Source organism: Melozone crissalis, unplaced genomic scaffold (assembly GCF_028551555.1).
Source record: "Melozone crissalis strain CALT ecotype California unplaced genomic scaffold, PUWL_Pcris_2 ptg000045l_1, whole genome shotgun sequence".
Lineage (NCBI taxonomy): Eukaryota > Metazoa > Chordata > Aves > Passeriformes > Passerellidae > Melozone > Melozone crissalis.
The window spans coordinates 23,646,738-23,660,406 of NW_026535823.1; the positions used below are offsets into that span (position 1 = coordinate 23,646,738).

Here is a 13,669-nt window from a genome sequence, read left to right on the forward strand (position 1 = left end):
GGCGGACGTAGAGCAAGATGGCGGCGCCCGTGCCACGTACAGAGGAGCAAGCAGCGGGGCAAGATGGCAGCGTACGGAGGGGCGGGGAAAAATGGCGGCGGGAGGAGAGGCGGGACTACGTCGAGATGGCGGCGTCGACGGGGCGGGACGGGGGCGGATCGCGGGCGGATCGCGCCGCGTCGGGAGGCAACGGAGAGGCCGGGGAACGGTTTAGGAGCATGGCGGGTGGTGATCGGCTCCTGTGAGTAACCGGGACCGGGCAGGCCTGCGTCCCTTCCTAATGTGGCACTTGCCGGGGGATACCGGTGTGCCTCTGGGAAGGGCGATTTGGCACTGTGGGAGCACTGGGGATTGCGCTTTCGCGCTGAGATCCGGTACTGGGGACACTGGTGTGGCTGTCCGGACACCGCCGAGGTGCTGGAGTGGCTCTGGGATTATGGTGCGGGCACAAGAGTCCGCTACAGGGTCACTGGTGGGGCTCCGGGCGGGGAGGCAGGGAGATGATCCTGCACTGGGAGGGATCAGCAGGGCCGCTGGTGTGCTAGTTAAGTCCCTGGTCCCAAATGGAGGTTTTGGGGACTTTGTTCCCATAGCTCCTGCGGTTGCCGGGGTCCCCCCTCCCCGGCGCAGGCCGGACTCTAGCAGCCGCACAGCCCACGGGGAGGTTTGGGACGGGGAGGTTTGGGACGGGAGGCTGGGGACAGGATTTTGGGGACGGGGAGGCTGGGGACAGGGAGGTTTGGGACCGGGAGGCTGAGGACGCGTGGCCTGGCACAGACCGGGGGGAATGCAGGACTGCCCGCCCCGCTCGTCCCAAATCTCTCCAGGCGGGAGCAACTGGTGGCCCCGATAACTTAATCTCGCGGGCCCTGGGCAGACCTCGCCTCTCTCCCGGAGGGCCCACGGTCCTGGGCTGTGGTGGGGACAAGTTATCGCACTTGTCACAGCTGGGCGCAAGCCTCCTCTGCGGTCAGGGAGTGGAGACGAGCCGCTTACTCTGGCACCCAGTCGTGGGGGACTGGCAGGGCTCCCGGACCCCTCGTGGGTGACACCCTGTGCCTGCTCTTTGCTCCGCAGCCCCAAAGGCTTCCCCAAGCTGAAGAACGACACGTTCCTGCGCGCGGCGCGCGGGGAGCAGACGGAGCACACCCCGGTGTGGTGCATGCGGCAGGCGGGGCGCTACCTGCCAGGTGAGCGGCGGAGGCGTGCGGGGGTAGCGAGGGAGCCCCAGCAAGCACCCGGTAACATTTGTGGTGGTCCCTTGTAGAGTTTCGGGAGACACGGGCGTCGCAGGATTTCTTTGCCACTTGCCGGAGCCCCAAATTGTGCTGTGAGCTGACGCTGCAGGTGAGCATCACTCAGGAGTCTGTGTGTCCCCTCTGTCTGCCCAGATGGGGATGGGGAGAAACCTTGGTTCTGGTCATCCTGGATGGCCTCAGTAAATTGTGCAGCCCTTGGGGACTCCGCTGCCTCCAGGGCTTGACCATGTCCTCCATGGGAAGGGAGCTGCAACCCCTCACTAACGTTTCCTCTTCCTCTGTGCAGCCACTAAGACGATTCCCCCTGGATGCTGCCATCATCTTCTCTGACATCTTGGTGGTGCCCCAGGTAAGAGCCATGGCCAATGCCACAGGGAACAGCAGGTGGTAACAGGGCAGAATTCAGGGCTGCTCCATTCCTGCTTCTCCATTTTCCCCTGTCCCCAGGCACTGGGCATGGAGATTGTCATGGTCCCTGGCAAAGGACCCACGTTCACAGAGCCCCTGAAGGAGGTGGAGGATCTGCTGAAACTGCGACAGAAGGTGGATGTCACGGCAGAGTTAGGTTACGTCTTCCAGGCCATCACACTGACACGGCACAGCCTGGAGGGCAAGGTGCCGCTCATCGGCTTCTCGGGGGCACCGGTAAGGAGCGTGCCTCCTCTCTGTGGGTTCCCCTGATGGGCTCCTCTGCTCTCTTGGGGTCAGACCAGCTATGGCACCCCCAGCTGTGGGTGCTACATGGGTGTGTAACGGGGGGCATTCAGTGCAGGAACAGCTGTGGGGTGTTCACAGGTCCTACCTTCAGCACCGTGACTGGGACTTTGTGTCTTCTTTCATCTCCATCACTCTCCTCACTTCACTCCTCCCCACAGTGGACACTCATGTCCTACATGATTGAAGGTGGTGGCTCCACTACAATGGCCAAGGCCAAGAGCTGGCTGTATCGTCACCCTGAGGCAAGCCACCGTCTGCTACGCCTGCTGGCTGATGTCATCATCGACTACCTGGTGGGGCAGGTGGCTGCTGGAGCGCAGGTGAGTCCTGGGGCAGTGGGGACAGGGCCAAGAAGGAAGGCAGGGGATAGGGAGAAGAGAGGATCCTGCAACTGGAAGGAGGAGGACGGACGGAGTTGCTGCTGTCCCAATCCCATGGCAAAGTGGTTGATTCGCCATTCCGGGAAGTATTTGGTAGACAAGTAGATGTGGCACCTGGGGACACGCTTTACTGCTGGATTTGGCAGTGCTTGGTTGTTAGACTCAATAATCCTAAAGGTCTTTTCCAGCCTAAAGGAATCTGTGTCCCTGGCAGGCGCTCCAGCTGTTTGAGTCCCATGCAGGGCACCTGGGCCCGGAGCTGTTTCAGGACTTTGCCCTGCCTTACATCCGGGACATTGCCCAGGCTGTCAAGAGCAAGCTGAAGGAGGAGGCACTGCCCCTGGTGCCCATGGTGAGTCAGGGCTGCCTGGATTGACCCTGACATCTGGGCACTGCTGGAGAGGGGTGCATCCCCTGGTGCCGGCTTCCCTCAGTCCAGCCCGTGGAGAGGGGTCTGAGCCACAGCAGTGGCTGCCCATCTCCTCCCTCCGCAGATCATCTTTGCCAAGGATGCACACTACGCCCTGCGCGACCTGGCCCACGCCGGTTACGAGGTCGTTGGTCTCGACTGGACCATCCGGCCCCAGGAAGCTCGGTAAGAGTCTGAGGGCTCAGGTGTCTGGGCAGGATCCCAGACCAGGTACTCTGACCACCTCCTCTGCCCTGAGACATCCCAGGCCTGGACATTGCTGCTCCAAAGGTGTGGATAGTTGGGCCACCATGCTACAGCTTCTAAAGGCTGTGCTGAGGGGTCCTGGGTGTCCTGCAGTGGGGGCTGCAGGCACACCTGGCTGCCCTCAGTCTCTCTACCACATGCAGCAACTCACCTGTTTCCTCCCTGCTGCAGTGCACAGATAGGAAAAGATGTCACCCTGCAAGGGAACCTGGATCCATGTGCTCTCTATGCACCCAAGGTGAGCCATGGCTAGTCCCAGCAACTAGGGCTAGTTCTAGCCTGTGTTAAAGGCCTTCTACCTCAGCTTCCACCTGCAGCACTGGCTCATGTCCCAGCATCCCCTCAGGCTAGCTGAGGGGGACTGGTGGGGTTGAAAAACCTGAGCTGGATTGGTCTGACACATGGTTTCCTACCATACCTACAGGAGAAGATTGGCGAGCTGGTGAAGAAGATGTTGGAGAGTTTTGGGACCCAACGCTATATTGCCAACCTGGGCCACGGCCTCTACCCTGACATGAACCCTGAACATGTGGGTGCCTTTGTGGAAGCCGTGCATGCTCATTCCCGTCATATCAACAAGCACAGCTGAGCCTGGGGCCTTGGGGACAGGACTCTGGTTTGGGCACAGTCACCCATGTTGTCACAGGGCTCACTCTAGGCTGGGCTGCAGCATTAAACCAGGACCTTCTCTGCAGCAGCCGTGTGGCTCTGGCTGGGGGAATGGGGAACTGGACGGCCCTGAAGGAGATGGGAAGTCATAGCAGGCTATGCTATGACTGCTAGAGGAGCATGTGTGGTGAGGGGGAGCCTCTGAGCCGCAGCCTGCAGGTCAAAATGGGGAAACAGGGATGGCAGCAAATTGTGGAGGATGCCTCTCCCTGCCAAGCTGCAGTGTCCACGCTTGCAACAGAGGACGTGAGCCCAGGGCACAACAGCCATCTCCTGAGGATGGATTGCTCAGCCCTGCTAGGGAAGGTGGGTGCCTGAGCCTTGCAGGGTCACAGTCTGGGAGCTTGGGGCTCACAGCCCACCACTGGCAGGGACTCAGCATCAGCTGTCCCACAGTCCTGCTCAGATTGAAATGGGCAATGTGTCCTCAACCCAGGCTAGTCTCAAGGGGCTGGGAGAGCCAGCAGGACTCACCTGGGAGAGACAAAAATGGCGAGAACATCTGACACAGCACCACCAGCCCCCTGCCACACTGGCTGGGATGGCAACAGAGGCACCATGGCCCTCCTCCTCCAGCTCCCAAAGCCTCTTTAGGACCACCCCCCTGGTCCTAGAGTGTTCCCCCATGCACACCTCCCCATCTTCTCTGATCCTCAGGGCCAAGCTTGCCTGGGGGTTAGCAAACCCTGTAAAAAGCAGCCCAGGAACCCGAGTTACAACTCCTTGCCACCCCATTCCACACTGCAGCACACTCACTGTGGTCCAAGCTGGCGGCAAGACCGATCAAGACACGGAGAAACGCTGGTCTAGCTGGCATGGATAGGGCAGTGTCTCCAGCATGAGCAAGGACCTACTAACATTGTACATGGCAGAGAGTTGCACCCAGAAGCAACCAGGGTGCCCTGTCCCGGCTCTGTCCCCCTCTTTGGGAGCTGGCTACCACAGGGGGCTGCAACACTGCACAAGTGTGGTGACCCCCCCAACTTCAGAGAAAGGCAGGAAAGACACAGGCGGTAATGTTCATCCCTTTTATTATTAAACATCAGATGAAGAGGTCGCACACACACATACACGCACGCACGCAAAAAAAAAAAAAAAGGGAAGGAAAAAAAGAGAGAAACAGACTGGTTGAAGACCGCTATTTCGGTGGCGACACAGACCGAGTACAATTGGGTTCCTGGCCAGAGCGCAGACACAAGTCACTTGCCAAAAAATTAAATCAGACAGCAGATAACTAACGCGCGTTCCCCAACTGCAAGTCACCATCCAGACCGGCCCTGGCCCCCCCCAGCCCTCCCAACCTGCTGGCAAAGAAATGAACCAAATCTGAAGAGCCGCTGGCTGGAGTGTGCCCCCAGCGCCGGGTGAGCTGGGAAGGGCCGAGCCTTGGCTGCACCACGGAACTGGAACGAGCTGGGAACGGTGCAGGAAGGTGACGCGGCTGCCCCTCCCTCTCCCGGAGCCGCAGCCCCAGTGCCCGCCCAGGCACTCACACCCTGCACCTGCCCTGCGATGGGCCAAGTCCTCCATCGCCAGCATCTGCGTGTGTCCGAGTGAGCATCGCCCCGAGTTCCTTCCTTTGCTGGGCTGCTGCTCCTCCGTCCATCTGTCCGTCCGTCTGTCCCAGGGCTGTGAGTCGAGTAGATGTTCGCCTCCCCCCCACACCCTTCTTGCTGCTGACGATGCCATGGGAACCTGAGAAATGTTCGCGTGCCTCCTCCTCTTTTTGTCTGTGGTTTTGTGTGGGTTTTTTAAATAATAGTTTTAATAATAATAACAATAATAATAACAATAGCAATAATAAAAATAATCGCCCCAGCCCACAACAATTTCAAGTATCCCCCAAATAAAAGACAGAATTATAAATAATTATAACTTTACAATTTAATAATTGACACATATACTATAGTATTTACAGTATCATAAATGCTTTTTTTTTTTTGTGTTACTTTTAGTAAGCAATCCCTGAGAACAGTTACTTTTACTTGTTTTTATTGAAGTATCTTCACAAATAGAGGAGTTTGCATGTCTCGGGCGGGCGGGAGAAGCGCTCTGCAAAGCCATTGCTTTTGGTGACGCATGAGGTTCTAGTGTCGCAGGTTTCTTTGCTTGCTTTTTTTTCCTTTTTTTTTTTTTTGTTTTGTTTCATTAAATTCCCCACATAATTTTAAAGATTTTACACTTTGCAACCTTCGTATCCCTCTAGCGACCACATCCTTCAGGAAAGAGGTATTAGATTTCCAGGTTAGCTTTTGGTATTGGCAAGGGAGGGCAGGGGGCTGAGTAAACCATCCTTTTTCCCCGTGGTTGCCTTTTGGTTTGTGCCCAAGGAATCTCTGGATCCTCTCAGTGTGTAAAATGGTTAAATCCAAGAAAGAGTAACACTAAAAGGAAAAAAAAAAAAAAAAAGAAAGAAAACAAACAAAAAAAAAGAAACAGAAGACCAGAACAGAGCAGCCTCTGCCGATGGGGGGAAGCTGATCTCCACTTTCCTTCCTTCTTCTCTCCCTAGTCCCCGTGCTGTGGCCAGACCCTGCCAGTGAGCTTGGCAGGAGCCGGGGCTCACCCAAACCGTTCTCGCACCAGCAGCATCAGTTTTTTCTTGCCTTTGTAGATTTGTTTAAGATTGTCAATGAATTGGGCGAACTGTATGTGCCCGTCCTGCGCCAGGAGGAAGGTCTCCCTGGCCTTGCTGAGGAACTCGATGAACTCCCCATAGTGCCGTGGGCTGATGTGGGTGAGCCGGGAGTGGGTGGTGTTGATGTAGGCGCTTATCGTGGCGTCCAGCAGCTGCCGCAGGGGAGCTTTGTCAGTGGACATCAGCTTCCCCGAGTTCCTGCGCCCAGGGATGCCGGCCAGCCCGGGCGCTGTCATGGTGCAGCGCCGAAGGATGTCCGAGAGCACCGTGGCACAGTGCACGCTCTTCACCACCAGCGGGATGATGGCCGCCAGCTCGTTTTTGCCCAGAGAGTGGCTCAAGGCGCAGGCCCAGAGCACGTCATTGATGGCTGGGTGCGTGTCCTGGTTGTAGGCCAGGTTGAGATGTGTCATGGCCAAGGAGGCCAGTTTGAAGGCTCGCAGTGGGTAGCCCCGGTGCTCCATGTAGCGGGCGATGGTGAAGAGCTGGGTGTAGGTCATGCCGGTGGAGGCGGCGTCAATGACGATCTGGTAGGCGGTCTCGAAGGCGATGTGGTCCTTCTCGCAGAGGGTCAGGGCAGACAGGGCGCAGTTCTGGGGGTCCTTCATGGCGCACTGCAGGGCCAGGGTGCGGGCACAGCTGGCCAGCTCTTCCCGCTGTGGGTAGTCCAGGCTCAGGCGCAGGATGGTGTTGTGGGACATCACTGTGGCCGCCACAATGCTGGTGGCTTCCGTGGGAGTGAACAGTGAGTACCAGCTCTGCAGGATGCTCACCAGGGCCCTCACTCCTGCAAGAAAAGACCAGGGTCAGAGCATATCCCAGGAACCTGAGTTCATGGGGCTCCTCTGAGACCCAGAGACAGGGCAAAACCAGCCCACAGCAGTGCTGAGCTGCTGCCTCTGCCCCAAGAGGGACAGGGCAGAGGGGGACAGGCAGAGCCAACCCACACTGCCATGCTGCAGGGCACAGAGACCACCCCTGGCCTGGGCCAGATACAGGGCACCCATCCAAGTCTCAAAACTGGCCACTGCTGCAGTCCCAGCCCTGTCAACTGGTGCTCTGAGGTAAATTCAGCTACCCAAGAAGAAATGAAAGACTTGGGAGAACTCAGATGCTCAGGGCTAGGCATGACCCAAGGATCTCCATGCCCAGTCCTGCTCCCACTGCACGCAGGCCAGATCCCCCAGCGCACAAGGAACTCACCCACTTCCGTAGCGCACGTCACCAGCCACCTCACCATCTCCCGCCGCCGCCAGTTGAGCGTGGACAGCGTCATGCGCATCACCTGCGAGGCAAACCTGGGGTGACTGGCTGCCCAGCAGGGCTCTAGTGAGGCCACCCAACAGAGCAGTGCTCCCCAAAAATCCCTCTGCTTCAACTGGCTACCAACTACCTGGCACTGCCTCACCTCCACCCAAACCACAGTGAGCACAGGGGTTTCCCAGGGCTGAGGTCCCCTGCTCAGGACCATGCAGGGATCAATTTACTCCACCCACAGGGGACACCCTGCTTGGTGGAAGACCATAACCAGCACAGCTGCCACAGCAAGAGGGGCTGAAGGGCCACCAGCATCCCCAGCATCATCCTGTACCTGGAGCCCCAGTTCCAGCGCCACATTGAGCAGTGTTGTGTCAGAGTTGCTGTCAGCTGGCGTAGCAATCTTGAATGCATCCTGAGCCAGCTTGAAGATCAAGGAGGAGGAGTGGATGTTTTTCTGGATGGCCTCCAGCACCGTGCGTAGGCGCAGCATGTCCCCTGGGAGCAAGCAAGAATGGTCAGATGGCTCAGGCACCCCCCAACTTGCCCTGGAGCCCCATCTCTTGCCTGCACCACAGCCAGCCCCTCTGGACACACACACAGAGGGACACACAGTGATGCTGGATCAGGCCCTGCAGTCCGACAGTCTAAAATGGAGCACCCTCCCCAGGAAGTGATACAGCAAGTGTCCTCACTCAAGTTCATCCTCTCACAGAGAGGACAAACAAACCTGAGTGATCCCAGACACGTCCTGTCTTTAGCAGACATCTCCAGGCACCTGGACGTTCCACCCTGGCTTCAAGTCTGACAGCTGTACAGCAGCTTCTTCCCAGAAAAGGAGGGGTTTGGGGAGATGCCTAGCATTGAATGGCTGCAAAAACATCAGTCTTCATCCAGGAACATTAGGAAGAAGAGGAAAAGCTGTTTGCTGCACACACACTGTCCTGCCCAGCAAGTTCCCTCTGCAAGGCTGGGCTGGGGTTACCCAGACTTGCTGCACCTTGGTCCTCCATGTCCCAGGTCAGGCACACAGCACTCACAACTGAGACAGGCTGAGCTATCCCCAAAGAAGAGAGTTCACGGCACAATACCCAATGGTGCTGCAGTACTCCTGCTACAGGAGGTTGTGGGTGCTAGGATATATGATGGCACCAGGAGATGGGGCAGGATCTTGGAAGAGGAACACATCAAGGCATATTAATAATCATGATCTGCACCTATCCTTCTATCAGTGCCTGTGGGACACAGAGTGGGGAGTGGGACCTTTGGGATATGTGCAGACCAGAGGTGCTAACATGCCATTTTAGGTTCCAGCTTCATTTCTACTCCTACTCATAGACTGAGCAGATGAACCTCATGCAAAGACAACCAAATCATGCACAGCAGTGTGAAAAACCCAGTGCTGCACCTGGACACACGGAGACATCTCGGGTGACTCATAGCTAAAGATATCACCTGCCACCCACCACAGCCGCTTGCACTGCCACCAAAATCCAAGCCTCCCTAAAATGGCTCACAGGGGCGTGGGCAAGAGAGGCTGCAGGATCACACTGGGACATGCTGCAGCAGGGGAACACCTGAGGAAGGGGACAGTTGGAAAAACAAATGCAATTCAACAGCCCTACATCCCCAGCATAAAAACCTCATCCCATTAGGCACTGGAAAGGAGAAAAATACCTGAAGGATAAGCCAAGTACCAGCTCTTCATCTGAGCACTGCAAATCGGGCAGAACACCATCAGCCCTGGTAAAGCAGCCTAGAGGAGGAGGCTGGAAGGAGAGAAGAGGCTGCCAAGGCAGCAAGGTTGGAGCTTTCTGACAGCTCATTTCCCTTCCCTCTCACTGGGAAAAAAAACCATTCCCTGTCAGGCTGGCAGCACCAGGACATCAGAGGGCAGTGGTAACTGCTTGGCTCACTGACCCTCATGGGACACAAGACTCTTGCCACCCTGATGGGGTTGGTTTCTGGTCAGGAGGATGTCTAATGAAAAGCCTGTGCTCTCCTCCGTAACAGTGCCTGGGCAGAAACTGAAGAGGCCCAAGAGACCAATGAGGTGTTTCATGAGCCCCTTGCAGCTGGGACCAAAGTGTCCTACTCAGCACTGCTGATTACCTGTCCAACAAAAGCCACTTTTGGTTTGGTGCACAGGGAGCCCTTCTCTTTCCCACAGCCTGTGCAGGATCATCACCACAGGGTGGAAGAGACAAACCAGAGGTGAAAGGATAAACAGCTTCAAACTAAACCATGGCATGACCTCATGGCATGCCTGGCAGGGACTGCTGGCCTGGCAGCTGGCTGTGCTGCAGAGCAGGCATGATCCTGCATCCTGTGGGGCACTACCCAGGACCTGCAGCGCCATGGCTTCAAGGCCTGCCTGCACCTCACTGGAAATTCCCATCCTGCCCTGCTGGACCACAAGCCCTTTGGGACAAGAATCCCAGAAAGCCCAGATTGTCAAGGCCAGCTCATCACGCCCTGCCCACAGCAGGTTGCTAGTGGGGCACCACTGGGGCCAGTGCCAGCAGAAACAACAGCTCCCTCCTCTCTCCAGGAAAAACTCTTCCATGCTCTTGTGCACCATCATCCCCCCAACCCTGTCCCAAACTCCCTGCCACCAACCTTTGGCTGCCGTGAGCATGGTGGAGGCGAGCTCGCACTGCTGTGACTCCAGGTGCCCCAGGGTGAACCAGCGCGGGTACCTGCTGGGCACCACCGACACCAGGTGGTGAGGGTGGGTCACGTCGCCGGATGGGGCCGTGGTCTCCAGGACAGGCAACCTGAAGGGCAAGCAGGAGGAGGCACCATCAGAGCCCAGCCCAGCCCCAGCCTCACCTCCTGTCCCTGAGGTGCTGCCAAGGCGAGGCAGGGGCTGCCTGGAGGCAGCTGCCTGCAGCAATGCCTTTGAACACATCCTGCTGCCGTGCACGTGTGCGGCTCCCCGGGCTGCGTGCTCAGCACATGGGCACAGGGATCAATCTGAGACCGACTTGAAAGGGGGGAGAAAGATCCATGGAGTGATTTATAAACTTGTAAGGAAAAGCACAGACCTCAGAGAAAAATAAAAAGGAAGAAAAAAAAGTAAAATCCCTCCTCCCCTCCTGCTCCTTTCATGTCAAAGCACCCGGCAGAACTCCTGACTGTATCATCTGGTTCTTCTTAAAATGCTTGGTTATGATCAGAAGCAGCAGCACACTTCTCCAGGGCCTCTGCTGCCAGGTTAGGTTGCCTATTTTTGTGGGCACATCCAAAAGCCTGGAAAACCTGGGGGAGAAGCAACCCTGAAGAAAGGGAGCAGGATTCTCAAGTCACCAGCCATGGTGACAAATCCTAAACCCCTGAGTTGGTGCTGGTGTTGCTAACTTGACAGCTAGTCATGCAGAAGGGAAACTGCAGCCTGGACATGAAGAGCATCCAAATATCTCTGCTATCCTCACCTGCAGGCTTGAGGTAACCACAGGGCAGCAGAAGCCCAACTTTTCCAGCCCTGGACACAGATACCCCAAGACAGGGAGTCCTAGCTGGGAGCAGGGGATGGGCATTAACAGAAAGCATCCCTGGGGCCCTCAGTCCTGTTCAACGGCCAGAGGTCTCAGGTCTGCCAGGACATGGTGCTTCCACACACCACAGAGGCCCCTGGCTGCTTATTAGGACTGGTTGTCCTCCTGAGCAGCTCTTTCCAGAATAGGGGGATTTCAAACTTCCCCCCAGTGCTGGAGAGAGATGACCCATTCCACTTCACTGAGGAAATGCTGAAAAAAGGCAATGCTCTGGGCCAGGACTTATAACAGTGGTAGAAGGAGAGAGCACTGGGATGTTCTGGAGTTGACAGTGCTCCAAGCATTGACTTGTTTAGGAAATTCCAGCTATTTCAAGACCCACCCAGTCCCTGCCAAAACAATACACAGGGTGATGTTTGAAGTGTGTCATGGACTGGGGAAGGAGATAGGGCAGCTCTCAGGATCAGCTGTTTCCCCAGTCCCAGAGACAGAGATGAGTTTTAATGGAGAACAGAGTGCAACTGTGTTCTCCACCTGGCTCTGTGACACCCTGGAGCCCGGGGCAAACCATCCACCCATCTGTGCCAGGATAACAGCCCCTGTTGCAGGCAGGGAAGGCTGCAGGGTGCCCGAGGCCTGACAGACAGAAGGCAGATGACAGTCCTGTCTGTGCCTGGGACCTGCTCTGGCAGAGGATGTCCCTGTCACAGGGGCAGGCAGGCCCAGCCTGGAGTGATTGGCTGGGCCAGCAGATATTATTGGACCCATATATATCTGTACAAATGGAGTTCATAAACCAGGAATCACCCAAATGGAGAGCAGGAACCTCTGTGCACTGCTGCTGTGTCCAGTGGTCCTACACACTGCAAAAGATCCCATGGACAGCAAGCTCCAAGCCTGTTTCCACTCCTATCCCTGCTCTAAAGTTGCAAAGCATCCCAGCTTCCCAACAAGCACAGGAGAGAGGCAAAAAGGGGAGCAGAGACAGAATTAAACCTGCACCAACCTCATGGCCCGCAAAGCCAGCTTGTATGCCAGGTCAGCATCGTGGGGCAGCAGGGCAGAGAACAGGTATTTGGCAAAGGTGTGCATGGGGACACTCTCCCGGTGGATGACTTCTCCCAAGCCGCTGAAGGGACCACCTAGGCAGAAGCAGAGCCCATCAGCCATAATTAGCACAGCAGGATCTGTGGCTGGGGTCTGCACCACCCCAAAGGTCTGAGGATCTGCTGTTCAACTCCCTGTTACTCAAGTTGGATCCAGGGATGCTCTTTCCTTTTCTAAAAGAAAATAAGAAACTGAAGCCATGTGCTCAGTACCCTTCTCCATATTGCCTCTGACTTGGTCTTATTCTAGGGATGCCAACAAACCCTTGCTTTTCCAGGTGATGGGGCAGAGCAGCCATCCTACAGGCTCTGCACCCCATCCACAGAGGAAGAAGCAGGATGTGCATAAATTTTGAAAAGGGCACCTCAGAGATGTTACCAAGACTTGGCTAAGACACAAAAGTCAGCTAGATGAGCCAAGGCCCCACCTTCCAGCAGCAAGATGCACTGCTTCCTCAGGGTCTGCACCAGCACTGGGTCCAGCTCCAGGTCCTGCAGGCGGGCAATGATCTGCTCCTCATTGCGGCACACCTTGTCCTGGGCATAGAGACCTTCGGGCATCACTCTCTGCTGACCCATCCCCATCAGGGCCACCTCTAAGGCCAGGGACAGGTAGGACTCGTCATCGTCCTGGCTGCCAGTCACAACGGGCACGTGTTGATACACTGGTGGTTTGGAGTCCCCAGCGTCTGAAAGGAGCGAGAGGAGATGCAGTGGGGTTAGAAGAGTGATCCCAGAGAGCAGAAGCATTGCAGAGAAAAATTTCTCACTTCAGAAACAAGACCCACACTTCCCTTCCTGCCTGCTTTCGGTTACCCAGAAACAACAGATGAAAGCTCCTAGAGGGAGATGTGGGCTTCACCCTCCCGTCTTGCTCTCACCAGGATATGCAGGAGACCCAAGACATGTGCAACCGGGTGCACAGCCGACACCAGAGCCTTCCCTTGGACCTGCTCTGCGCTGGCTGCAAACCCTGGGGCTGAGAAAACTCTATTTCTCTCTACTCACTACCTTCCTTCTCTACAGCTCTGCCCTGGTGCTCCTGCCAAGGTGGAGAGGGAGCACTCAGAGTCCAGATGTCCAGAGCCCCAGATCTGCACCCACCTCAGCCACAGACACCAGGAAGGGATCCAGAAGGAACACTTGGTACCTGAAATTTCAAGGCAATTTTCCTCTTCTAATCTACAAGCTTCGGTCAGGGTGAGAAAGAGGCAGCCGATGGGGTTCAGAGGGTGGCCGACCCAGCCCTCCAAGTTGGTGATGGTTGTTGCTCCTCTCTGCAGCAGTTCTGGATAAAATAGAACAGGATAATGGTAAAAGTAAGGAATTTAAAGGCAAGTTCTGCACCCAGAGAGGCTTCTGAGACCAGAGGACTTTTCTTACCCCACAACTTGCATCACAGAAACCTCTAGGGCCAACTCTGGCATGGTAGTTCATGAGGGCAAGGAGAAGCCACTCTGCACAGACAAC

General features: G+C 56.3%; 2 protein-coding genes across 2 annotated transcripts in view; one reads left to right on the plus strand and one right to left on the minus strand.

Annotated features, from left to right (window-relative positions):
* Positions 1–17: 17 nt before the first annotated feature.
* UROD (uroporphyrinogen decarboxylase) lies at positions 18–3,793 on the plus strand. The gene is made up of 10 exons (XM_054286003.1): positions 18–241; positions 1,078–1,190; positions 1,268–1,347; positions 1,546–1,608; positions 1,707–1,904; positions 2,135–2,296; positions 2,571–2,708; positions 2,851–2,951; positions 3,204–3,270; positions 3,457–3,793. Exons 1-10 carry the CDS (start codon positions 18–20, stop codon positions 3,619–3,621), a joined length of 1,311 nt encoding a protein of 436 aa, XP_054141978.1. The 3' UTR covers positions 3,622–3,793.
* A 922-nt stretch (positions 3,794–4,715) lies between these two features.
* The window catches only part of ZSWIM5 (zinc finger SWIM-type containing 5), a 97,765-nt gene continuing 88,811 nt past the window's right edge, over positions 4,716–13,669 (minus strand). The window contains exons 8-14 of the mRNA XM_054285607.1: positions 13,350–13,487; positions 12,628–12,888; positions 12,100–12,235; positions 10,216–10,373; positions 7,931–8,094; positions 7,543–7,624; positions 4,716–7,126 (exon numbers count right to left, since the gene is read on the minus strand). Of these exons, the coding sequence (XP_054141582.1) occupies positions 6,264–7,126; positions 7,543–7,624; positions 7,931–8,094; positions 10,216–10,373; positions 12,100–12,235; positions 12,628–12,888; positions 13,350–13,487 (1,802 nt within the window). The 3' untranslated portion in view covers positions 4,716–6,263. The remainder of the gene's footprint in view (positions 7,127–7,542; positions 7,625–7,930; positions 8,095–10,215; positions 10,374–12,099; positions 12,236–12,627; positions 12,889–13,349; positions 13,488–13,669) is intronic.